General features: G+C 46.4%; 1 protein-coding gene across 3 annotated transcripts in view; it reads left to right on the top strand.

Annotated features, from left to right (window-relative positions):
• Nucleotides 1–24,366, top strand: part of LNX1 (ligand of numb-protein X 1) — a 180,052-nt gene that overhangs the window by 73,313 nt on the left and 82,373 nt on the right. For 2 of the 3 annotated variants that reach the window (XM_032334302.1, XM_032334301.1), the window contains exon 3: nt 2,153–2,638. In XM_032334302.1, coding sequence (XP_032190193.1) covers nt 2,247–2,638 — 392 coding nt within the window. In that variant the 5' untranslated portion in view covers nt 2,153–2,246. Of the gene's footprint in view, nt 1–2,152; nt 2,639–10,314; nt 11,206–24,366 lie in introns of those variants that run through there. The other variant, XM_032334303.1, reaches the window with a different exon arrangement.

Raw genomic sequence — 24,366 nt, 5'->3', positions numbered from 1 at the left:
TCGCTTCCCAGTACAGCACAACGAGAAAGAATGGACAGGACCCAGACACGTGGGAGCGTTGGACCGAGCTCTTGTCAGAGTTCCAAATGTGTGCACTTTTTTCCCCTGTAGTGGACGATCATCTTTTGGGTGGCCCATTTCCATTTTCTCGTTGACTTTTGGACTGTTTTTCATGCCACTTAAAGCATTTCCTGTGTGGTTCCAGGACCTTCTATCAGCCTTGAGGACACATAGCAGCTGTGTATGTTTCCATGAAATTTGACTAGAGAACAACTTCACCCTGTTCTGCACTCTCTACCTTAGCCTTCTGTGGTCTCTTTCGATGCCAAATAAAATGCTGTGATTTCTGAATGTTTTCGCATTCGGGACATTTTTCTTCAACCCCTTGACCAGAGTGTTCTTTCAGGCGTACTTTAAGTCCAGAAGCATAAACACGAAGTTGACCCAGCGAGAGCCTGAAATGAATGTCTTTTCTTTTTAAGATAAGGCTGCACTCCTACAAACAACCTTGGACTTCATCTGATAGAGAAAAAAGATGGAATTTGGTTTAGGGATGCCCTGGCATCTCCAAATGCAGCGGGTTTCCTGTTAGGTTCTTCATGTGTCTTTATGTTCTGGAGGAATGTCTAATGTCTTTTTGTTTACTTTCCAAAATGAAGAAAGCCAAGAGGGCAGTGGATGAGAGGGTGCAGGATTTTTAATCCTCATGACAGTCCACCTAGAGTCACGTAGTACACGCTTCTGTCCGCACTGGTCTCGCGGGCTGCCAGGTACCTGTCCTCATGCCTGCCTCCCCTGCACTGGGGACTCCATGAGAGCAAGGGCATGTTCTTGAAAGCTTCCCTGAAGGTCTCCTCCACACCCAGTTTACTGCCTAGCTCAGAGCTGGTGCTCAAAACATATTTACTGAATGATTCCAAGACGCTTCTAGTTATTAATCAGGAATGTTAAAATCTCTATTATTTGGACTCCTATCCCAAAGGAAAATGCATAGTGTGATAGTATTACACTAGTTTTAAATATGTGTGTGTGTGTGTGTGTGTGTGTGCGTATTATTAAAAGAAAGCAAAAAAGGTCAGTTATAGGAACTATAGCTTTCAGTTTCTAGCTCAATGGAGCTAGATGGTAGAACAGATAAATTCGGTAACAAATGCATGTAAAAATGGTAGCTGATAACTGCCTGAGCACTTACTGTACTCCAGAAACGACTGTAAGAGCTCTATGTCTCATATCTCATTTCATCCTCACAGCAACCCTAGGAGGTAGGCTGTTACCATTTTCCTCCCACAGATATGGATTAAATCACTGGCCCACAGCAGTGGTGGGATTTGAACCTGGGCAGTGAGGGCCCAGAGCCCACGTAACCACTAAGTGACTGACTGAGTGGATGAAGTGCATACGGAAGCGATCATTCCCTCAGCACATCAAAAATACAACGGACCTGGCAGCTCTCATTTCTTCTCAGATGATTTAGTTGAAGGCTCTGATGTCCTACATTTTCTGAGTTTTAGAGAAAGTTGGGAAGAAAGATAAGAAAAAGTCATTAGCTTATTAACTGTTTTTCTTCTTGTCCCAATCTGACAGAGCATTTTATTTTTTTAAAAGATTTTATTTATTTGACCGAATGAGAGAGAGAGAGCACGTGCAGGGGGAGTGGTAGACAGTGGGAGAGGGAGAAGCAGGCTTCCCAGTGAGCAGGGAACCTGATGCAGGTCTTGATCCCAGGACCCTGGGATCATGACCTGAGCTGAGGGCAGCGGCTTAACCAACTGAGCCACCCAGGTGTCCCCTGACAGAGCATTTTCTGAATCATTGGTCTAACTGAATTTTATTAACCATTTATATTTCTTAGGGCACACTTCTTTTGAGTTTCTCTGAGCATTTCCCACATAGTACCCCATGGTTTTTCCCACCCTAAAGTGAGGATGTTAAAGGTAAACATTATCACCACTAGGATGGATAGTAAACTGAGGCATAAGGAGGCAAGGTCCCTTGCCTAAGGTCATGTCAGTCACCAGGGTGGGCAGTGAGCCCTGGCCTTCTGAATCACAGCTTGGTTCCCTGCCCGCTGGTGGCAGAATTTCACGTCCATCGCAATGCAAGTCTTCAGGTGGCCATGAAAACAAAGATGAGCTGTCTTGTTCTCTTTCAGGTCTGTGGATGGCTCCTGGAAGATCTTGACTTTCTCCTGAGGACACCCTGTTTTCCTGGGTCAGTTCCCTGTCGGAGTATCTCCCCAGCAGACCATGAGCCAGCCAGACCCCTCCTGTCACCCAGATCCCAGCCCTGTACCCCTGTGTGCGGTCTGTGGCCAAGCCCACTCCCCTGAGGAAAACCACTTCTACACCTACACCGAAGATGTGGACGATGACCTCATATGCCACATCTGCCTGCAAGCTTTGCTGGACCCTCTGGACACACCCTGTGGTCACACGTATTGCACCGCGTGCCTCACCAACTTCCTGGTGGAGAAGGACTTCTGCCCCGTGGACCGCAAGCCGCTGGTGCTGCAGCATTGCAAGCGCTCCAGCATCCTTGTCAACAAGCTCGTCAACAAGCTACTGGTGACCTGCCCATTCTCAGACCACTGCACGGAGGTCCTGCAGCGCTGCGACCTGGAGCAGCACTTTCAGACAAGGTAGGGTCTCCTTGTGGGCCTGCCCCGCACAGCTCCATCCTCTCTGGGTGGGACAGCTGGTCTCGTCTGCCCCCTGGAGCAGTGCTATCCTTGGGGATGAGGGCTCTGTGACATGCCTTCTTCTCTGCAGCTGGTAAACGCAAAGGGAACTTTCTAGGTGTGGATTCCTAGGGTTCAGTGTGAGAACACAGCATGAGATAGAGCTGTGGTGTGTGTAGGGGTGAGGCGGAGTGGGTTATTTTATGGCAGTAACATACACATAACATAAAATTTGCCACTCGAACCATTTTAAGAGTACAGTTGAGCCCCCTTAAGTCCATTCCCATTGTCATGCAGCCGTTACCACCGTCCTTTCTCCAGAACTTTCTTCACCTTCTGGAATTGAAACCATACCTATCAAGCCAAAACTCGTCATTCCCTCCTGTCTGGCCCCTGGTAACCACCATGCTACTTTCTGCTTCTATGAACTTGACTGCTCTAGGAACCTAACAGAAGAGGAATCGTACCGTATCTGTCCTTCTGTGACTGGCTTATTTCATATGTGTGCATTCTGAAATGTCAGCAATCCTGGAAAGATCTGATGAGGGGCTTTCTCTGGGGCTCATGGTCCCCAAAAGATTTCCTGTCAGGCATTGCTTATCTTTTCTTCAGAAAAAAGAAGTCTCCCAATTTGATTCATGATTATTAAAATGTCCTCTGCATGGGAATTGACAAAGCCCAACTCTTCTTTGAGGAGATGCGAGGTATTGTCAAAAAGTTTTCAATGGAGAAATGTAGACAAGTGTTGTCTTCCAGGGACTTTTCTGCTAGGTTTTTGGGCAAGGTACACAGAGGGGGCAGAGGGATGGTGTGACCACCCCTGCTGGTGGCCAGCACCATGCCTTCCACCTGTCTGCCCCTTATGTTGTCCACTTACATCGTCATGTTCCTGGGCATCCCCAGTGGATGATCTCTGGACAGCCGTGATCTCATTGCCCATGAGACATTCTCTTAGAACATTCAAGGTGCGTAAGAGAGGGTGAACAGTAATACCGTAATTATTCATAAGAGGAAATGTGGAAACTAGTGTTTACCTTGGTTCCTGTCATGACAAGGGCAAGAGATAGGTGCAGGTATTTTTTTCTAAAGGTCACATACCTTACGTTGTGAATCTGAGTCTTTGTTTGTTAGGACAGTCAGATTCTCTGACATGGGAGTTTGCATCCAGGCCAGTGGCCAGCTGTAAGGCGTAGCACTTCTTTTCCATGCTAATTATGTCCGTGAACTTACTTTTCGCCCCCAGGATATTGAATGAAAGGCATCTAACTCAGGTTTGTGGGTTGCCTCTGACTCTCTGTTGTTGGCATCTAAACTAGGGTACCTCTCTTCTCATTGCCCAGAAGGAGGTCTGGCCAGAGGATAAGGGGGTGAGGGAGTCCCTTTGTGACCTTTGCTGAAAGTTTGGCCCAGCGTAGGGAGGCACTCTCTACAGGGAAGTAGGTCTGGGGCAGGTCAAAGGACTAAGGCAGGGGCCTCACTGGCTAGGGAGGTGAGGAACGGTGGAGGACAAAGGCCCTGGTAGAGCTCCCTGCACCCAACACAGTCCCTGCTCCCAACATTTGAATCCTCTACCTTTGTTTTGGGAGCTGTATGAGTTTCCCACTGTTGCTGTAGCAAGTGATCACAACTCAGGGACTGCAAACCACATACATGGGTTATTTTATAGTTGAGAGGGTTAGAAGTCCCATCAAGGCTTTGGGAGGGCTGATTCCCTCTGGCTCTAGGATAGAATTCCCTTCTTTGCCTTACTGCGCTCCTGGAGGCTGCCTGCCTTCCCTGGCTTGTGGCCTCATTCCTCATCTTCAAAGCCAGCAGCGTACAATCTTCCAGTCTCTGCCTGTCTGTCTGTCTGTCTCTGTCTCTAGGTCTCTCTCTTTCTGTTTGTCAATCTCTTTGTTTCTCTCTATCTCTCGCTCTCTCTCTCTTTTTTTTTTTTGAAAAGATTTTATTTATTATTTGAGAGAGAGAGCACAAGTGGGGTAAGAGGGAGATGCAGACTCCACACCAAGCAGGGAGCCCAACATGGGGCTCGATCCCGAGACTCTGGGATCATAACCTGAGCTGAAGGAAGATGCCCAACCAACTTCTTGTTTGCCTCTGTCTCTCTCTCATTCTCTCATCTCTGTTTCCATCATCACATACATCTCTCTCTGTGATTCTGGCCTTCCTGCCGCACACTTGGTAATTACATTGGACCCAGCTGGATAATCTATATCATTTCCTCATCTGAAGATCCTTGATTTAGTCACATCTTCAAAGTCCCTTTTGCCCAGTAAGGTGACATGTCCACAGGCTCTTGGGATTAGGAGGTGGCCATCTGTTGGGGCAGGCATTGTTCTGCCTGCTACAGGAGCTCCACAGGGGAGGGATGAGAGAAGGGAGAGCAAAGGAAAGAAATGGGGGTGGTCTCTGGAGACAATGTGAACACAGCGGCTCCTCCTCATCTCCTCATCAAGAACTGACTGAAGCCCAGATTACCAAAAACTAGGGATAAGATGGTATATGGATCAGAGGGCAAGTTCGCAACAGAAGTGGTGCAGAAAAAGGGCCAGGAAGAAGCAGTTGGGGTCCTCGGGGGTCTCCACGAGAGAGAGGGCACTGGCTCCCCTCAGCTGCCCAGAGTGGGAAGGTCATTCACCCACCCACACAGGCGCGATGGCCCACACACCTCAAGGAAGCCCAGGGAAAAGTCTGGATGAATCCTCAGCTGATAATGATATGCACAATTGAAAAACAGCAGTGAGGAAAGAACCCAAAACTAATTGAAATCACCTCTTCACACCGAGGCCTCAGAGTTTTTCACAGGCACCCAGCAGTAGCTCCCTGTGGAGGGGAAAACTCCCACGTAAGGGAGCTGTGGGCCTCAACACCCGCTCTTGGTCTGCCCCACACATCAGCTTCCTAAGTAGGTTGAAACCAACATTTCCAAAAATATGTTGTATATATTAGTCATCAAATGCTTAATATACCCTCTCTTCCCTTCCACCCTGTGGGCATTTGATTGGCAACAATTCGAAACTTGGAGCTCATCCAGGACCTGACTGGAGCCCTGTTAGGTGTTGGGCCAAGAACTGGGCCAGTGGACCATCTCTTTCCCTATCCCTCAGAACGGGTATGAATATTAAATTCTTGGGACTCTGGAGTCCCTTTAACTGGGAACCACCAAGAGGTAAGCAGGAAGCAAGTATTTTCCTTACGTTTCTGTAAGAGACCTTCAGGTTGGTAGCCACAAGTACCAGAGCGTGGTCATGCATTTGTACTAGAAGATAGCTTTCTCTGTAAATTTTGCATCTCAGTTTCAGAATTTAAAATGGAATGGATTTTTAAAAATATTATTGGCTTGTGGCATTGGAATGAATAGAAACTGGGCAGGCTCAGGGTCGATCTAGTAAAGAGACTTAACTACCATTCCGGTTGAAGATGACCGTGTGACCTATGTGCATCCACACGCTCTTCCAGTGGGTCCCAGCACCCGAACAGTTCTAGACTTCCTGGGGAACTGCAGACGTAGGTTTCTCCACCTGTAGAATGAGAACTTATTTCAGTTGAGTTCTTTGAATACAAAGCTCTTCAGAAGTGAATCACATTCAGAATGTTGTCATTGTCCCTCTAGGTAAGATGTGGTAGAGAACCAACTTTCGCCTCCGCCGAGGTCTCTGTTTATGACTCGTCCATAGGTCCATGCTCAGCCTAACCTTTCACTTGACCCCGAGAGGCAGGCAGCATCACGTCTTTAAACAAATGGTGCCTGTTTTCTCCAGAATTCATGTCGTTTGTAAACATTGTTGTAAACATTGTTATCTGGCCACTTGAGACCCTGAGTTGAATGTAAATCCTTAGGACAACTGTTCCTGACTTCAGATGAGAGGGTTCTTCCAGGAGAGTAAGCCTGAGCACATGAGCTAATGCTTAGAATCTTCTGGCTACTTCCATTGATCTCTGTCCTCTTAGATGCCTGTGGACTCCCATCACATGGGTCTCCTGCAAAGAACTCCCATGTGGGTGATAGGCTTGTTGAGTCCAGAGACAGACAGCCTTCTTATCCAAAGGTCATTGCCAGGAGACATGGCAGAGCTTCTCTAGGGGCCAGTCCCATGCATCTCTCTTGGCCCAGAGCAGGGAGAGGATGTGTGGGAGGAAAGCCTTCACTTCCTTGCTCCTCAGTGGGAGCTGCCTGAAGCTCAAGGCTACATGAGTCTTGTGTAATAGCATCATGACATATATAATATTTAATAAGGATCTACAATAGGCCCGGCCCAGAACGAAAGAAGCATCTATACACGCCATGATTTCTACCCCTGAGGAAATGACATTTGAAGTGGAGAAGTTGACATCTCATGCACATTGAATTGTTTCATAAGATAAGTCCCTTTGCCCTTCAGTTTCTATCTTATGGAAGATAATAACTAGGGGAGATAATAAAGCTGACACTTAAGCTACACTTGAGCAGGAATAAAGAGTTCATGGTTTGGTGTTCTGAAAACAGCCCTGAATGAAAATGTGTATAATTGGCCTAAGATACACATGACTGAAGGCTCCTTGGGTTTGGTTTGGTTTGGTTTGGTTTGGTTTCATTTAATTAACTTCACTCCCCAAGTCCTGGGAGTTTCTTCTCCAAAAACCTGCCCCAGACCTTTCTTGACCTGTACTCCCAGGAGGTGGCCCCTTTCGTTAGTGTGTTCTGTACAACACAGACTCAGTAACCACCTGTAGTGTAGGGAGAATTCTGCTGCCAGAGGAAAGGTCTAGGGGAGCATTGCCCTCTAGAAAGAAGGGTAGGTTACAAGTCTTGTTGGTCACATTAGCTAGGCTCCACATTTCCCCATAACTGTGTTTTGACATACATTCTTCAAGTGACATTCCAATCCTGAACCCAACTCTTTCCTGGTTCCTACCTGGCTGAGAGCTGCTCTTGGCAGACTGCAGACGTAGAAGAAATGAGGCAGTTGTCCTGCCTTGCCTTCTGGGAGAACCTTTGAATTTCTCTCATGCTCCAAGGAATTTGTTAAAGAAACAACATTCTTTGGGGCACTCACGTCCTGAAATCTTCCATACCTTTTTCCTTTCTTCTTGGACATTTGTTATCCATCTGTATGAATGCTTGACCCCTGCCTTGGCTCTTGGCCCATTTGAAGTCTTGAAGTCCTTTTGTTTTGTTTTGTTTTGTTTTGCTAATTTGCTTCTGATCAAGAAAGATTTGTCCAAAGTTGACTCGTGAACCAAGTTGAATTCTAGTTCCTCCAACAAATACTTATTGAGCATCTACTGTGTTCTAGGCACTAGAAGGAGGGAGGATACAGTGCAGAACAAGATCAGTAGAACTCCTGCCTTCAAGGAGTTCCCTGTTTAGTGAAAAGAGACAAGAAAACAGGAGGTTATGGGTGATATCTGAGATGACATTTAAGGTTAGATAGAAGTTAGGCGAAGGGTACAAGGTTTAGGGTTAGGGCAATTTACTGGCAATGTTGCTACAGAATACTGCCATTTGAAGGTGGGATTTAATCCCCAAGGAATTGTATTAGGATTACATCTAATGGAAGATATTAGAAAATTCAAATTATATTGGTTTAATTTTGCGAAAGTTTCGTTTTTCTTATATAACAGAATGTATAGGGGTAGGAAGTCCATGACTAGTATGATGTTATCATGATGCCATCAGGAGGAACCCAGGCTCTTTCTGCTTTGCAGATTAGCTTTCATCCTCAATTTTGTCACCTATTGGTCCCAAAATGGCTGGTCAAACTCCAGCATCACATCTAAGTTCCAGGCAGAAATAAGTTCCGGGTAGGAAGAACTGGCAGGAAGAGCAAATCAACACTGTGCAAATTGAGACTTTTGCTTTAAAAACTTTCTGGGAGGCCTTACCCACTAATTCCTGCTTCTACCTCATTGTCCAGTATTGTGTTATATGGCCACCCATCTGTGAGAGAGGCTAAGGTGCATTACCACCATGAACTAAACCTAGTTTCTGTTCAAAGGAAGAAGAGAAGATCAGATCTTGGGTGGGTAACCCACAGTTTTTGCAGGAGCGACATAAGCAGCAACAACAAAACAATTCCTTCATTTTCATGTTGCACTCATATCCCTTAACGAATTTAATGCAAGGAGGTAAAAGGACAAGCATCCTTCTTTTGTCATCGAGACATGGAGAGGCACTCTGACATACCCAACATTATCAGAAATACAATCTGGCACACTGTGAAACTCACAGCCTTTTTTTAGACACCATGCTCTTCCTGAGCCATGATCTATCCAGCAGATCCTGGACTCTGGAGAAGAGCATGTCCCAGGACTCCATGATACTCCATACTCAGGAAAAGGCTGTAACATTTCATGTCCCGAACGGCACAGGAGGAAAGAAGAGAAAAACAAAGCCTCCTGGAGATTGGCGCTGAGCTCCGGGCTGGGCTCATTCACTGTTGCGAGTGGTTATTATTCATTATTATCATTAATAATAACAATTTTTATAACGAGAGCTGACACTCATTGAGCCTTATGCTTTTAATAGGCATCATCTCTTTCCACCTTCCTAACAATGCTGTAAGCGCTATTAGTATTGTCTTTTTCTCACAGAGGAAGAGACAGCGGTTCAGAGAGGTTAAACAACATGCCCAGCGTCACACAGCTAGTACGCGGGAGACCTAGGCTAGGGGTCAAAGTCGTCTGACTCCAGCAGCTAAATACCCAACCTCCCTTCCTTCGTACTGTTCCTTCGCTGTACTTCCTGTTCACCCGCCCTGACTCACTCTTGCATACCAGGCTTACAGGGAATGGAATTCAAATGAGAGCCTCAACGAGACTGTAAATGAATACATGTCATGCTTTATCAGGATGGCTTATCTCTGACCAAAATCGAGGCAGTTAAACCCGGACGTTCTGAGGTTCTACTGTGCTTACGCTCTTTCAGCCCTGCTTCAGGTAAACTCACGGCTCTGAGGCCAAATTCCTGTCTGCTGCTGCTCACCACAGCGGGTCTCACCTCACTGACTTCTCCCTGGTCTTCGACCCGGCCAGTCGAGTTTGCTGGAATTGCTTGGGTGTGTTAGCCGAACTATCCCTTTAAGCCATTTCTGTTAAGATTGAGGCCTTGAGCCACAAAGACCCAAATGGATCCTAGCCCTCTTTTTGTTTAAAAAAAAAAAAAAAAAAAAAGATGTTATTTATTTGTCTGTCAGATGGAGAGAGAGTGCACAAGCAGGGGGAGCAGGGCACAGAAGGAGAAGCAGGCTCCCCGCTGAGTAAGGAGCCAATGTGGGACCCGATCCCAGGACCCTGGGATCATGACCTGAGCCAGAGGCAGATGCTTAACTGACTGAGCCACCCAGGTATCCCAGATTCTAGAGCTCTTGAAGATGGGGGAGAAGGAGCTTCTGGGGTATCACAGAGCTTAGGCATGCAAAGAAATCCTAATGGGACAAAGACTGAGTGTCTCCATAAAGGGAGTTGTCTTCTCTCAACTAGAAATGCACGACAGAGGCTGCAGATCTGTGTCTAACGGGTCAGGCATGAAGGGAGCTCCACTTCAGAGAGGAGGCAGCTACCCTCGGGGGATTACATGGACTGCCCCGCCTCCTACAGCGAGTACCAGGGCTTAGTTCAGCCTCTCAGGGAAGGAAGAGGAACAGAGAGACTTCCCTTCATGTAGAACCGGAACCGGAACTGAACCTGGTTCCGGCAGAAGTCCAGGTGTGTCTATCACGGCTCTCCGCTATTCTCAAAGAGAGCGACTCAGCCATAACCTTGTAAAGGGCCGGTTGTCCAAGTGAAAAGAGAAGCTGTCACTTCTCTTAAGGGCTGCCAGTGTCGTCAGGACAGGGACAGGTAAAACATCCTAAAGGCATGTTCTAAATATACACTCGGGGGCACAGTCCGTTCGTGTTTAACCCTCCTCTGTCTCAAAATCTGGAGACTCACTTCGAGCTCTGATCTCCAGGCTGTGTGCCAGGATGCTAATTTCTTACAGTGTCTTCCTCTAGCAAAGCAGGGGACAGCTTTTGATGCTTTGCCTAGCCACACTGTGGGGTGTGAACGTGTCATGCCCATGCCCTCTCCCCACGCAGCTCAGCTTCCAGTCCATCTGCTCCCGGCCGGTGATGTCAATGTACCAGCTGCTTCCCAAGAACCAGTCGGCATCCTGCAGGAGGGGCAGGTCCCTTTCCCGGGCATCAGCCTGCTTGCTCTCAGCCGAGCCCTCTTGCCAACCATGGTGGGTCCCTCGGGGCTCCTGTCTCCCCATCTGAGAAGCAGAGGGTACAACCCTCTTCCAGGCCTGTGATTTTTCAGTGTGGCTCCATCCCAGGGTTCCACATACCGTGCCTACTCTCTGCTGACTGTGGGGAGATGGCCAGGCTTGTATCAGGGAACTGAGCTGGGCTGGGCCCCTACAGCTGACAGAGCGAAGGTGGCCGGGAAGAAAGCAGCCTCCTGGTCGGAAAAATGAAGGCGCTTCTGCTGCTGGTCCTGCCCTGGCTCAGCCCTGCCAACTACATTGACAATGTGGGCAACCTGCATTTCCTGTGCTCAGAACTGTGAGTCCCGCGATCACGCTGCCTGCCTGTGTGTGTGTGTCGGGTGTGTTGGGGGTAGAACTGGACTCCGTTCCCTGGCTGGTATGTCTGTTTAAAGGAGTCAGTCCCACATGAGCTAGATGCACTTAACAAAGCACCCAGCCAGCCAGCAGTCTCAAGCGGCATGCTTAGGTCTGTAACTTACCAAAGGAAAAAAAGAAAAAAACAAAAAAAACAAAAACCACCATCTTACGGATGCCTTGCTTTCCCAGCGAGGCATTTTCTTCCTGCTTCTGTGCCAATGCTGCATTTTGTTTGGTTTGTTGTTTTTTTTGTTTTGTTTTTGGTACCCGACTTTTTCTCAATAAATGTGTCTTCTCTCCCTTCCATAAATAGAACCAAAGAGCAATTAAGAACCAGGCTTGCAGACACAGATCTGCAGCCCCTGTCGTGCATTTCTAGTTGAGAGAAGACAACTCCCTTTATGGAGACATTCAGTCTTCGTACCTGAAAACACGGACAGCATCAGCACAGCAGAGCGATCGCCCTGTGTGTAAAAAATAAATAAATAAGTAATAGATGTCCGCTGGAGTTTGGGGTTTGACCATTTGCAAACGTATGGGCGAGCCGAGAAAACTGCACAACGAGCCCCCACATCCCATCACGTCGGTCGCGCGATGACTGCTTTGCCACGTTTGCTTCGGGGAGTCTTTTATTCAGGTGGTTTGGAGTAAATGGCAGTCACAACCTTTTGCCCCCAAATACTTCACTGTGCCTCTTGAAGAAAATACAGACATTTTCCTACATGACCGATGTCCATTTTATAAGAGGAAATTACTCACACACCCAAACTCGACCGTGATGTTTTTCTGACTCCTTTTGTTAGTGAGCCTGACAAGAGGATTGCAGGTGAATGTGAACCATTTCTGGCCAAGGGCTGAGATGTGAAACCATTTCTGACCAAGGGCTGAGATTTCCTGCGGGCTGCTGTAGTGGTGACTGCATGTTTGGTAGGTTAAAGCAGAGATGTGAAAAGCTCAGGGTGAGGTTGACCTGCTCAGATAGAGGTAACCCACCCCTGCCCCCGCCCCTGAGAGTGTGGTGATAACCAGGACCTCTCTTGTAATTAGCGAGACTAGCCAATGTGTATAGCATAGTAGATGCTCAATAAATTCTTGATAAACAGAGGAGAGAATAAAGGAGTTAGGTCCTTGGAGACACACGATTCCTTCTGAAGACACTGCACTTCAGGATTAGCTGGTTCCATCTTTTTGGACTGTAACCCCAGTCCTCAGATAAGAAGGCTCAAAGGCGAAGTATGTAGTTGAGCCCGAACAGTGAACATCTTTGGGGTAATAATGGCATATGGAAGCTTTTCTAGAGAAATATACAAGGGCAAGCTCCTTGGGATTGTGGCAAGTCTCCTTCTTCTCCTTTGATGGTGTCTCTGAAGTCAGGTGCCACAGCGCCCCTCCTCAGTACCCTCATCCCCACCTGTTGTCCTTCTTGGCCACTGCGTTCCTTTCCTAGGGGCTGCTGTAGTGGTGACTGCATGTTTGGTAGGTTAAAGCAGCAGAAATCTCTTCTCTCTCAGTTCTGGAAGCCAGGGCCTTGAAATCAAGATGCGGGCAGGGCCCCACTCCCCAAGAAATCTGTCAGGGAGAATCCTCCCATTTCTGGTGGCTGCAGGCACATCTTGGCTCCTGGCCGCATTGCTCTAATCTCTGCTTTCGTCACCATATGACCTCCCACTTGTGTCCTTTCCAATTCTGTCTTTTCCTCTGCTTATAAGGACACTTGGCATTGGATTTAGGGTCCACCTGCATCATCCAGGATGATTTCCTCTTAAGATGTTTAACTGAATTACATCTTTTTCTAAGTAAGGTCATGTTTACAAGCTCCAGGTGGACATCTTTTGGGGACCCACCACTCAACCCACTGTAGGCGCTCCTGAGCCTCTCCATTAAGTTACTTACAGTTTTACAGCCTCATTAAAGGAAGGCTCTTCACACTGGCCTATCAGGTTTCTTTGCTACAAGTACGTGAATGGAGGCAACTTTTATGTTGAGTGACTGGACCCAAGCAGGCCATTCTTTCCAAGATGTGATGCAATCCAAGAAGCCTAATGCCAGGAAATTGCCAGAATGGTGTTCCCAGACTAATTTGCCAGAACTTTCTGGAAGCTTCCAGTCACTGGGCATGACTGATGAAAGAATTCTGTGTAACTATTACCTGAAGCTACTAGTGTGATAATGAACTACTCGGTAAATTAATGACACGTTTCAGGTACTATCGTGGTGTTTGAGAAATGCAGACGGTAAAAAAATTGGTATGGTACCAATCCTCAAGAAGCTGACAACCCAACTGAGAAGATGAAATTTATATAGTTCAGAAATATTAGCAGTGAGCCAAGGCATAAGGGGAAATAATACATTATATGTTAATTAAAAGTAATTTAAAAAGAAAAGTAGGGTAGGCAATAGGTTGAGAGGAAGTGGAGTTTGCCCGTTTCCATGAAATTGGTCAGGGAAAGCTTCTAGGGAAGTTGGAAGTTTGAGCTGGATTTTGAAGTCATTAGGGAAAAAGTAGGCAGAATCACAGATGGGAAGAGAAAGCACTTCAGGCAGGGTAAAGGCCACTCACAGAGGTTGCCAGGTGGCTGTGGTTGTCACCAAAGCTTTGAGAAACGACTGCTGGATCCCTTCACTGTTCTTGGAAGCTAGGGCCATGGGATGATGGCTGCATGTTCCTGAGTTGAAGAGATACTTCTCTCACTACCCTAGACCACTGGGATTTTGAAAGCATGCAGAGCTGTGTCACTGGAAAGGGCTAGGAAGCCACACTTCCTCCTGCCCACCCTCCCTTCGTCTGAGCTTTGGCACCTTGGCCTTGGGTGAGGTTGTCCTGTGTCCGCCATGCTCCCAACTGCAGAGACCTTCCTGGATTTTCCTTCCTCTTTAAGGCAAAGGTTCTCTCAGTCTGGGTCCTGTTCCTCAGAGCCCAGCTGGAAAATTGGAACTAACCCCATAAAAAGTGTCAGTTATATGGTTTAGCCTGGGGCCACAAACCCAAATGCATACAGGAACCAGGAAAGAGTTCTTTAAGTATGTGAATCATTCAGGTGTAAGACAAAAGGAACTGGTGAGGCCTCTGAACAACAGTAGTGTGTGTGTGCGTGTGTGTAATTCAAATGTTTTTAGACATTACATATAGTTGAATATATATTATTATATATGTATATGATCTGCATGATACATATTATAGAAGATATGTATAGTGTCTAAAAGCATTCATATTCAATTTAAAACAGCTGCAACACTCCAGCAGATCACTTCTGTCTGCCCAGCTGGGCCACAGAGTCAACCGTTTATGACCATGGGCATCTCGAACTTTAAACACATCCATGACCACCTGGTGCCTTGACACAGATAGTGAATTCCACAGAAGCAGCTGAAAACCAGAGCATTTGATGTGGAATCCCAGCCCCTAGGTTAGAGGCAGGGCATCTAGGATTGCTCTCAGGGCCCACAGAACCCCATGACCATGAAGCGCCATGCTCTCTTCCCCCATGAACCCTCACCCCCTCCCTTCTACAAACTCTCTGAATTTCCTAGACCCCAAAGTGAACGTAGGAAATGGACCCTAGTCTCATAAGCATGAGCATGGGTAGGGCCTTTTCATCCTGGGCTGCGCTACACCTGGGGAGACTTACAGGTGAAGTCTTGAGAGCAGTGTGGGTTCTGAGGACTCCTCAGGTGAGAACTGAGGGCTGGGTTTGTTTTTCTCAATGCAGATATTTGGGCTCTAAAAGCTGCTAAATCAAAAGCATTTGGCAGGGGGCATCTGTTTCCCTTCTGAAGCTCCCAGATGATCCTTATGGGCCCACCATCTTCATGCTCACCAAGCTCCCCAGGTGATTCTTTTGGGCCCTGCCACAAGAGAACTCTTAGCTCCAGCTCGCATATTCTCTTGCCCTGACTTCCCCCACAGAGAACAAGCCCTCCACTCTCAGGTCTGCTCTGTCTCCTCAGCGGTACCTGTCCTCTACCTGGTGAGTCCTGAGGGAGAGCCTGGGGGATGTTCCCTTCTGCACACCCAACTTCTACACCCTTTGTGCTTCCATGAAACTGGGAGACAGGAATTTGGCTCCTGTCTTGGCTAATTGCTACATATACTGCAAGGTCTTCTGAAGAAGACCCTGGTTTGGTTTCTGTGGAAGGGAGCTTGTTGATCCTGCTCATAAGGACTCGAGCCAGCCTGGTCTCTGGCATTGCAGAAAGCAATGGCTTTGATCTCCTGTGTCTTGGGTAATGTCTCTCTGTGTACTTTGTTGAGCAAAAACCTGGGGAAAACCTGGTCTGGTCGCTGGTGAGATGTGTTCTATGGTACACACCCAACTCTCAAGAGCCATTTACAGAAAACTGAAAAGTTTTGTCCTCTCTCGCCCCCCCCCCCATTACCATTTTTAGCTCCTGTCATGCTCCCAGCACTTCTCACTTCCACTTCCTGTGTGGCTGGGTGCTGCGTTCATGCCCGTGGTGGAAGTCTGAATGCGTCCTGGGTCCCGCTTTGCAAAGCACAAAACTGCCCTTTGCTTTAGAGCTACAGGTCGCCAGAAGACAGGGAGGCACAGTCACTGCAGGATGGCCAGTCTGCGAAGCCAATGCCACTGCCATTGTGACTCCTCGGGAAGTCAGCAAATGGATGTCATTATAGTCTGTAGCCAAATATTTTCGGTTTGTAAGTGGCCTATCTGTGAACAGTGTTCGTGGCAGTATCTGGAGGGAGAAACTCCACTCTGACCCCTGTAGAGATAGCAGTTCCAAGCAGGGAAGGTTTATTCCCCCTGGAATTCTGTGTGCAGGGAAATTAAGATGAGTGACTCCAATTTCATAATTGGAACCATTGAGGGCTACGGACAGATGAGGTCTCCTGGAGGAGCTGCCAAGAGCAGCAGGAGCTCTGTGACAGCCTTGTGTGTGTCCTCCCTGGGAGGTGGGGTAGGGCCCAGGCTTCAGAGATGCAGAACACCCACTGAGTGTCTTAGGTCCAAGGACTCCCAACCACCCACCGTCTCCATAGTGGAACTTTCTCCAACCAACCTGCAAAACACACTTTCTGACAAACTGCACCACCTTCCTGCAGCAAAAACCTTCACTTTGGGGCTTGCAGGCCAAAGAGCATCTTAAATCACTCCTAGCTCGACATTCCAGTGAGGATCACTGGCCTTTGTGTTGTGTGGCACTCATTTGGCCCTAGTCCAGCTTCTCAGGTTCCCATTCTCTAGGTCAAGGCTCTGCAGCAGCATAGGCCCTAGTAACTTCTCTACTCCCTGCTGACTTCAGCTAGCCGTGGGCTGGGTATTGGGTCCTGAGCCACATAGCCTGGGAGAACACTATCTTCAAAAGCTTTGTACCGGGGCGCCTGGGTGGCTCAGTGGGTTAGGCCGCTGCCTTCGGCTCAGGTCATGATCTCGGGGTCCTGGGATCGAGTCCCGCATCAGGCTCTCTGCTCAGCAGGGAGCCTGCTTCCTTCTCTCTCTGTCTGCCTCTCTGCCTACTTGTGATCTCTCTCTGTCAAATAAATAAATAAATCTTAAAAAAAAAAAAATAGCTTTGTACCACATAGCCTGGGAGAACACCATCTTCAAAAGCTTTGTACCACGTGGATCTCTACATGAGGTTGGTCCAGATGGTTGCATTTGGGCTCTGTCTGGCATGACAGAGGAGGGGAGGGAGCATAGTGGTATTACCTCAGCCCCCATTTCCTCTGCCCTTCACTGTGTTAACTACTCCCAACACTTCCCAAGTGTAAACCAACAGGTTGAGCTTTATGGATTTGCCAGTAAACACTTTCCAAGTTGGGTCTCCAAGAATTTGCTTCTTTCTCATCAAAACAGAGGAGGAAAAAAAAAGTTGCTGATCTCTGGATTTTTCTTGTCCTATGTTTTGAGAATCTGAAGTCAAGTTTGGATTAGACCTGGAAGGAAGGAGGTAGAGTTTACAGAGGAAATGGGGTGAGGTGGAGAAATCCTTCTCCAAAGGAGAGGAACACGCTCCAATTTGGGGGACCAGAGCCAGGGCTCACTTGGGTTCAGTGACTCTCTTAATGTCTTTCGAAGCATTGCAGTTTAGCACATGTTTCATAGAGCATTTGTCCTTAAATCTACAAACGTGTATATTTGGAAGGAAATTGAAGCCGCATGTTCCCGGTTCATCTGTACTTAACTCATCAAAATGTTGCTTCATAATCATTCTTTGATGTCCAAATTTCACAGGGATCTAACTTAATGGTTTTATTTATTTATTTATCTATTTATCTATTTATTCATTCCATTAGGAATCAGCAAGTTCTCCTTTGCAATCAGAAAAGCAACTCCAGTCCCAAACCATTCCCTTTCTGGTCTAAAATGCAAACTCTGGGAGTTTCAAGATCCCACCCAAATGCTTAGCCAATCGCATTTGCCTTTCTTTGGGTCACATGACTCAGGTGCATGACTGACACAGTGACGGTTTCTTTCACAGCAGGACTCCCTCACTGATTGCTTCATGTTTGGTTGACTTCATTTTCTTTTTAACTTCTTAAAATGAAAATCTCAATGCACAAGTAGAAAAGTATAATAAATCCCCATGTACCCTGTCTCCCATCTTAAATAACAATTCATGGATGTCTTATTTCATCTAGATCCTTGAGTTGTTTTCGAGGAAATCTCAAACCTCGTATTTGATTGGTAGACTTTTCAGTATTTATCTCTAAAGGGTAAAGATTCTTAACCATACCACTACTATCACACCATAAACAATTAATTATAATTCCTTAATATCAAATATCCAGTCAGTTCAAATGTTCCCCATTTGTCTATCTTTTCTTCTTACAGATTGTTTGATTCATGAGCTAAATAAGGTCTACACTTTGCAGTTGGTTGCCATATTTCTTAATTATACCTTTTCTCTACCCCCCCCCCCACCATCAATGCAAAATAAAAAGGAATTCTTCAGGTAAATTTTGAGGAATATAGCTTTGGCAAACTCCAACTACTAGGCTAGTAGCTGGAAAAAGAGAAAAAATAATTATATTAATTTACTACCAAGTTGAGGGAAATGTAAAGGCAAGATCCAAAACAATCTTATGAATATACCCAGAATGAGTGGGGTTTGTTTGATCTTGTCATCCAAAGCTTTGATGGGAACTTAAAGAGAATGGGGTGATAGTCTTCTCCTGAAGGTGATAGTCTTCCAACAGACCCATATCAATAAGGAAATTGGTCCATATGCCTATCCAATGTATAACTATCTGCTTACACCTGTATTACTATATTCTACCCATTAGAAAACCTAGCACAAATACTGGAAAAGGACAAAGTCTACATTAAGAGTTCTGTTGCCTCCTCCCCATATTCCTCACGGGTGCCTGCACTTTGGAGACCACCACAGAGTTAACGGACTCTCAGGACTCCTCTTGCACTGGAACACTGCCCCCTTCAAAGTAAACAGTAGATTTCCCACTGCCTGTCTGTGGGATTGGCCTTGGAAGGCATAGGGCAGGAAATGGCCCATTTTTGTGGGCCAAAGAAAACTGTGGGCCAAAGAACCAGACATCTTTCCTTAGTCATTTGCCCCCACCTTTTTTGGACCATCACTTCTTCATGTGGCCCAAGTGGACCCTACTCTCCCTACTCTCCCAGTTTCCTCTACTCAACCATTCCTATTTTCATAAACCTCCCTCACTGCCCCCCTGCCCCAGGAGTGGGGCTGGAGAGGAACCCAGGTTGTGAAACCTGAAGGATTTAGAGTTTGAGGAGTCCTCTTTTTAAGACACAAACATGAATTCATACTTGCCAGGTCCCCAGGCAAATCCTTGGAAGGCTCCTGCATGCCTCGAGGCATAATCATCAGTCTTACAGTAACCCCCTCTGTGTGAGCAATGACCTACAGTCTGTGTGTCCCCCACCTTCCCCTCACTACCTCTCTATTTCTGTGTAGAGACAGTCCTGGGAATCCTGCTGCCTACTTCTTTTGTGTTTTAACTCTTGCATATCCAAAGCTAAGAAGAGTTTTCCAATTCCCCATGGGCACCTGTGGTGCCTTCTCCATCCTCTTCATTAGCATTCCTACCTAGAGTAAGAGAAGGGAAAGCCAGGGCCCCAAGACAATGACTAAGTCCCTTTGTCATCCCAAGGACCATAATGGCCCAACACTGTGAAAGCTGGTGATGAAAGAAGTTGATGGCTAAAGCACATGCTCTAGAGTCAGACTGACTCAGGTTCCTATTTGGTCTCCGCCAGCTGGGCAACCTTGGGCAAATTACTTAGCCTTTCTGAGCTTTTCTCCTCTATAAATGGGGACAACAACACCTACCTCACAGGTTGTGGCAAGTGCTGAATGAGATTATGTAAAGCACATAATACAGTTCCTGGTACATGGCAAACCCTTTAAGTATAGGTTTTAATAATAGCAATAAATACAAGAATATATTTCATCAATTCTAAAATGTTAATATCTCTGAAAGTCAGTTGTGTCTTATCAGTGACACTATACAACGATAAGGGGCAGTATTTTTCTTTCTTGATAATCTGTAAAATAATGGCACATCCTACAATAGTTGGGAGTCTTTGCTGTCATGAAATTTGACCATAAAGCTCCATCCACAATGAGCACAGATGGGCTGAAATCAAGAAAAAGGGATTGCTGAAACCATACAGTCCCTTTTTGATTCCCTCCCTCACTGAAGAGGCAGGTAAGTGGCTGAAAAGAGAGAGCGTGTCCAGTATCTCAGGGTGAAGCCCGGAGAGGACAGAGCCATTTGTCAGTGGGCAAGGGCCACTCCTCCCATGTGGCTCCACTCCCATGGGTGACTCCTTTCCCACACCCCCCTCTCTCCCCAGAGTCTCCCTCAGCCACTTAGCTCTCTTCCTTGTTACCATCACACTGAAACTCCTACTTCCTTGCTCTTTCCTATCCATCTTTCCCCTTCCCCAATTTGTACAGGAAGGCCTGATCCAGCATGTTACTTGGCTGGTGGAATCTGTAGCCCATAACATCCTTTTTCAGAGCCAAAGGATTCCATGGAGTTGATCTGGTCCAATCTTCCCATTTATATAGAAGAAATTGAGGCACCATAATTTACTCAAAAGATTCAGCCCTGTCAGCACCAAACTATGTGACCTCAAACACATCATGACACTTTTGGGGGGAAAACGCATTCATTATTTTAATGTAGCCTCAGGAAACCATAAAGCTGGAGCTAGTTATTAAAATTTTAAACAGCTTCGGGCAAAGCAAGGACATAGATGTGCAACTGACCCATCACCTGTTAGGAACTGAGTGTCCTCTGAGGGGATCTGAGCAGATGTGCATGCTCAGAATGTTCTCTCAGGAATTCCTTGACCCATTTGCAAAAACTGGGGCCCTTTGACAGCAATAAGGCTTCCCATTTGATCATGACATTCCAAGGGTTTCATGTACAACAGATAGCAGCAGAGCAGCAGGGCTGAACCCAATCATGAGACAGTTATAAGCCTCAGCTTCTAGTAATTAAAACTATAGCCTCTGAAGCCACTCAGATCTGAGTCCAAATGCTGGTGCATCACTCACCAGCTATGTAACCCTGGAGAGATTAATTCACCCCAGTGGGGCCAGAAGTTCCCCATCCTTCAGTCAGAGCTCTTAATGGTAGCACCTACTTCATGGGGTAAGAATGAGATACATGCATGAGACACTTAGTGGACACCTGGAATATCGTAAGTGTGCTGCAAACGTCAGCTGTGGTAATGATATATAAATGACCTTCCTTGAACCTTACGGCAAACGCAGTGAATCCCCATCTTCCTGATGAGAGAGCTAAGAGTCCTAGAGGTTGGGAAAGCTCCCCTAGATGAGCCAGGCAGCCTGGAACACAGGCATCCTGATTCTAGGATGTGGACTTCCCCGTACTCTCCCCGCCCCCCACCCCCACCCCACCCCCCCACCCCCCTGCCCACCACATCTCCCTTTGTTGCTGTGAAGATGGCATTACTGGGTTGGGTGTCAAGTTGCTGTAGGTCTTTATAATTTACTAAAGCCAGGTTGGGGGACTGCAATGGTTTCTGAACTAGAAAAGCAAATTCCTTTATAGATGAAATTTTTCTAGGCAAAATATTTCTGTAGGTTCTCTGGCCAGTTAAAATTGTGCTGAAGATGGATTCTTCCAGCAGGTATCCTTGTTTTTTTTTTTTTTTTTTTCCACTGAAATAAACATAAGAGGGCTCAGCCAAAATAACCCTCTTTGGTCTCATGAGCTTCTTGATGAATGAGGAGACTATCAGAGGGATTCTGTTGTGAATGCATCTGCAATAGCCCTTTTCTCCAAAATGCTGCAGTTTTTGTAGAAAAACATCTGGGGGACCATCAGAAGCCCAAGCCCCTTCCCCCATGACACAAATCCTGTGAGGATCTGAGGGGTCATCAGGTGCAGGTCATGTAGCTTGGTGATCGTGAGTGTGGACTCCAGAGCCATCCAGACCTTGGCTCTCACTTACTAGATGCAGGCCTTCGGGCAGCCACCTTAACATCTCCAAGCTCAGCCTTGTGCTGTTTGTAAGGGCTACATGAGCTCCGGCATATGCAGCCTACATACCACGCCTGCGCATGAGTATTAGAGACCTATGGTAGCTACTTTTGCTTTCCCCTTTGCCGCTCTACAAGCCAACTCCTTTTCTCTGTTCCCCTCATACTTTTTCTCTGTATAAAAGAGACCACTGTGGTATCAGGCAGTGGTGGTAGTGGTGTCTGATTACTTACTGGAGACTCTTTCCAGAGGTTATCCTCCCTTTTGGCCGCCTCTAGTTCTACTCGGGACAGCAGCCCAGCCTCATCAGAGAATTCTAGTTCCTTTAACATCGCAAAAGAATGATTAAACACCTGAGAGATGCTGACTTTCCATAAAAAGCCCCCAAACACTTCTGACCTGCTTCAGAGAATTTAAAACTCTAAATGGCAGCTAGACAAGAATGGTGTGTCTAGGGCTCAAAAGTAGAACAGAGGAGGTTCAATGGGACAAAGAAAAGAGTGTTCGAACTTCAGCTTTGTTTCTTCAATGACAAAATAACCAGACTACTTAGGTTATTCTGTGAGAAATGTGGTCAATTTGGTTTTTCTTTTCAATTCCTCATCAGTTCCTTAGTATCGTTAAGAAAGCATCAGGGTGACAAGAACTTTTCAGTTGGTTTCTTTGTATGGATATCCATACCCTATTACTTTCTTGGTGTGGTGGATGGGGTTGGATTGAGACACAAAGGAGTCCAGTGGCTTGGTTCTCCTTCAGATTCCTTGTCTACTATTTAACAAAGACAGGGCATTTCTATTCATAAAATCAGTACCTTACAGAAACATATTGACTACTTTGTTCAGTAGAGGTAAATCAATGTTCTGAAAAAAATCTAGCAAGATCTCTCACACTTCTTAAAATTCTTCTCCTCTAAGTGCTTTGTTTTTCCAAACTAGGCAACCTGCCGGTAGATGAATTAGTAAAAACAAAGCACTCATTCCTGGGAAGTAATAATTTATTTTATTTTATTTTTTTAATTTTATTTATTTATTTGACAGACAGAGACCACAAGTAGGCAGAGAGGCAGTCAGAGAGAGGAGGAAGCAGGCTCCCCGCTGAGCAGAGAGCCCGATGTGGGGCTTCATCCCAGGACCCTGGGATCATGACCCGAGCCGAAGGCAGAGGCTTTAACCCACTGAGCCACCCAGGCGCCCCGGGAAGCAATAATTTAATATCATGTATTTATCAAGCACCTGTAAAACCTCAGACATGTTCTAGGGCTCTGAAAACCCTGCACTAAACATATGTTCCAACGAGAGGACAGTAAACAAACATCTGTCACATCAGATGGAAATAAGTGGTATGAAGTTAGACAGTGTCTCCCAACCCTGGCTTAATTATATAAGAAGGCCTCTGAGAAAGTGAGGTCTGCCCAGAAACCTGAAGGGAGGGAAGGCTGTGAGTGCATCTGGTATAGAAGAGTCTGACGTTGGAGTTGGGCTGACCTGTTTGCACACCCTAGGTCTGACACTGTCTTGGTCCACGTCTTCTGATGTGGCCTCTCTCCTCCATTGTCTCATCTGTAGAGTGTGAATGAGGATTCCTACACCCCAGGATTCCCATGGGTAAGGAGCCAGTTTCTGGGCAGGCTGGGTGAAGGGAAGCTCCTGCTACTTGGCTGGATGATTATTGAAAGAGGTTGGGTAGAACTTTCACCTGGTTAAACATCCCTCTGGGTCACATGCTCCCAATGTAGCTCTAAATGAGTCTGTGGTGCCAGTGGCCTCCCTCTCCACACAATGCCTCCTGCCCTTGTTCTACTGTGAGTTCATGTTTACTTTCCTCATCTCTAATTTGTGTCACCTTCTGGGTTTCTCCAGCCTGTTCATACCTGGTTTTGGTGGATTCTGTTTGTAGGTGTACCTGTCTGACCTGGTTTTCTCCTTTCCTCCCATCTCCAGTCTTCCAGGTACTCCCCCACCTGCATGTCCTCTATAAGTTTCATGGCACCCTGTCCTGGGCCCTCCATCAGGGCAGTGAGTCAGGGTATGACATGTAGGCAGAGTAAGAGCCCCCTCTGAAACACCTTTCCATGACTGGGCTTAATACCTCATTTACTTGGGATTTCCATCCATTTTCAAGCCTCCATTTTGAATCTTTGGACCAGTAGAAACTCTTTCCTAAGACTCAGCGCACATTCGGCTCAACGCTCTCCTCCCCATTCCGTTACATTCTTAACTACCACAAGAGCAGACTTAAAGTCTTCAAGATATCCATGAACTTGCCCATGGTACTTTAAATGCAGATTGTTCTTGGTATTCTGACCCTTTTACATTTCGCTCCCCTAATATTTATTCCACAACTAACATCTGCATGTGTCCTATGCTAATTTCTCACTACCCTTTGTTTTCCTTCTATATCACTATCACATGCTGTTGGTCTTTTTCCAATCTTCTGACATCTCCCTGTGTGCAAGGTAATTTTTCAGAAATAATTATTCATCTTTACTGCACCATTGTTCAGTAAGCACGTTAGTCAAATTCCCTTATCCCCCGAGGATGCGTGTCCTCTGGAGCAGCTGATTTATGTACGTGTGTGCTTGCCAAATAGTCCTGTTTCTAGTTTTTTTTGTCCGAACTGATCCATGTGAGTTTATAA

The sequence above is a fragment of the Mustela erminea genome, chromosome 2 (genome assembly GCF_009829155.1).
Source record: "Mustela erminea isolate mMusErm1 chromosome 2, mMusErm1.Pri, whole genome shotgun sequence".
In the NCBI taxonomy this organism is placed as follows: Eukaryota; Metazoa; Chordata; class Mammalia; order Carnivora; family Mustelidae; genus Mustela; species Mustela erminea.
This window is presented reverse-complemented; position numbering and strand designations above follow the sequence as displayed.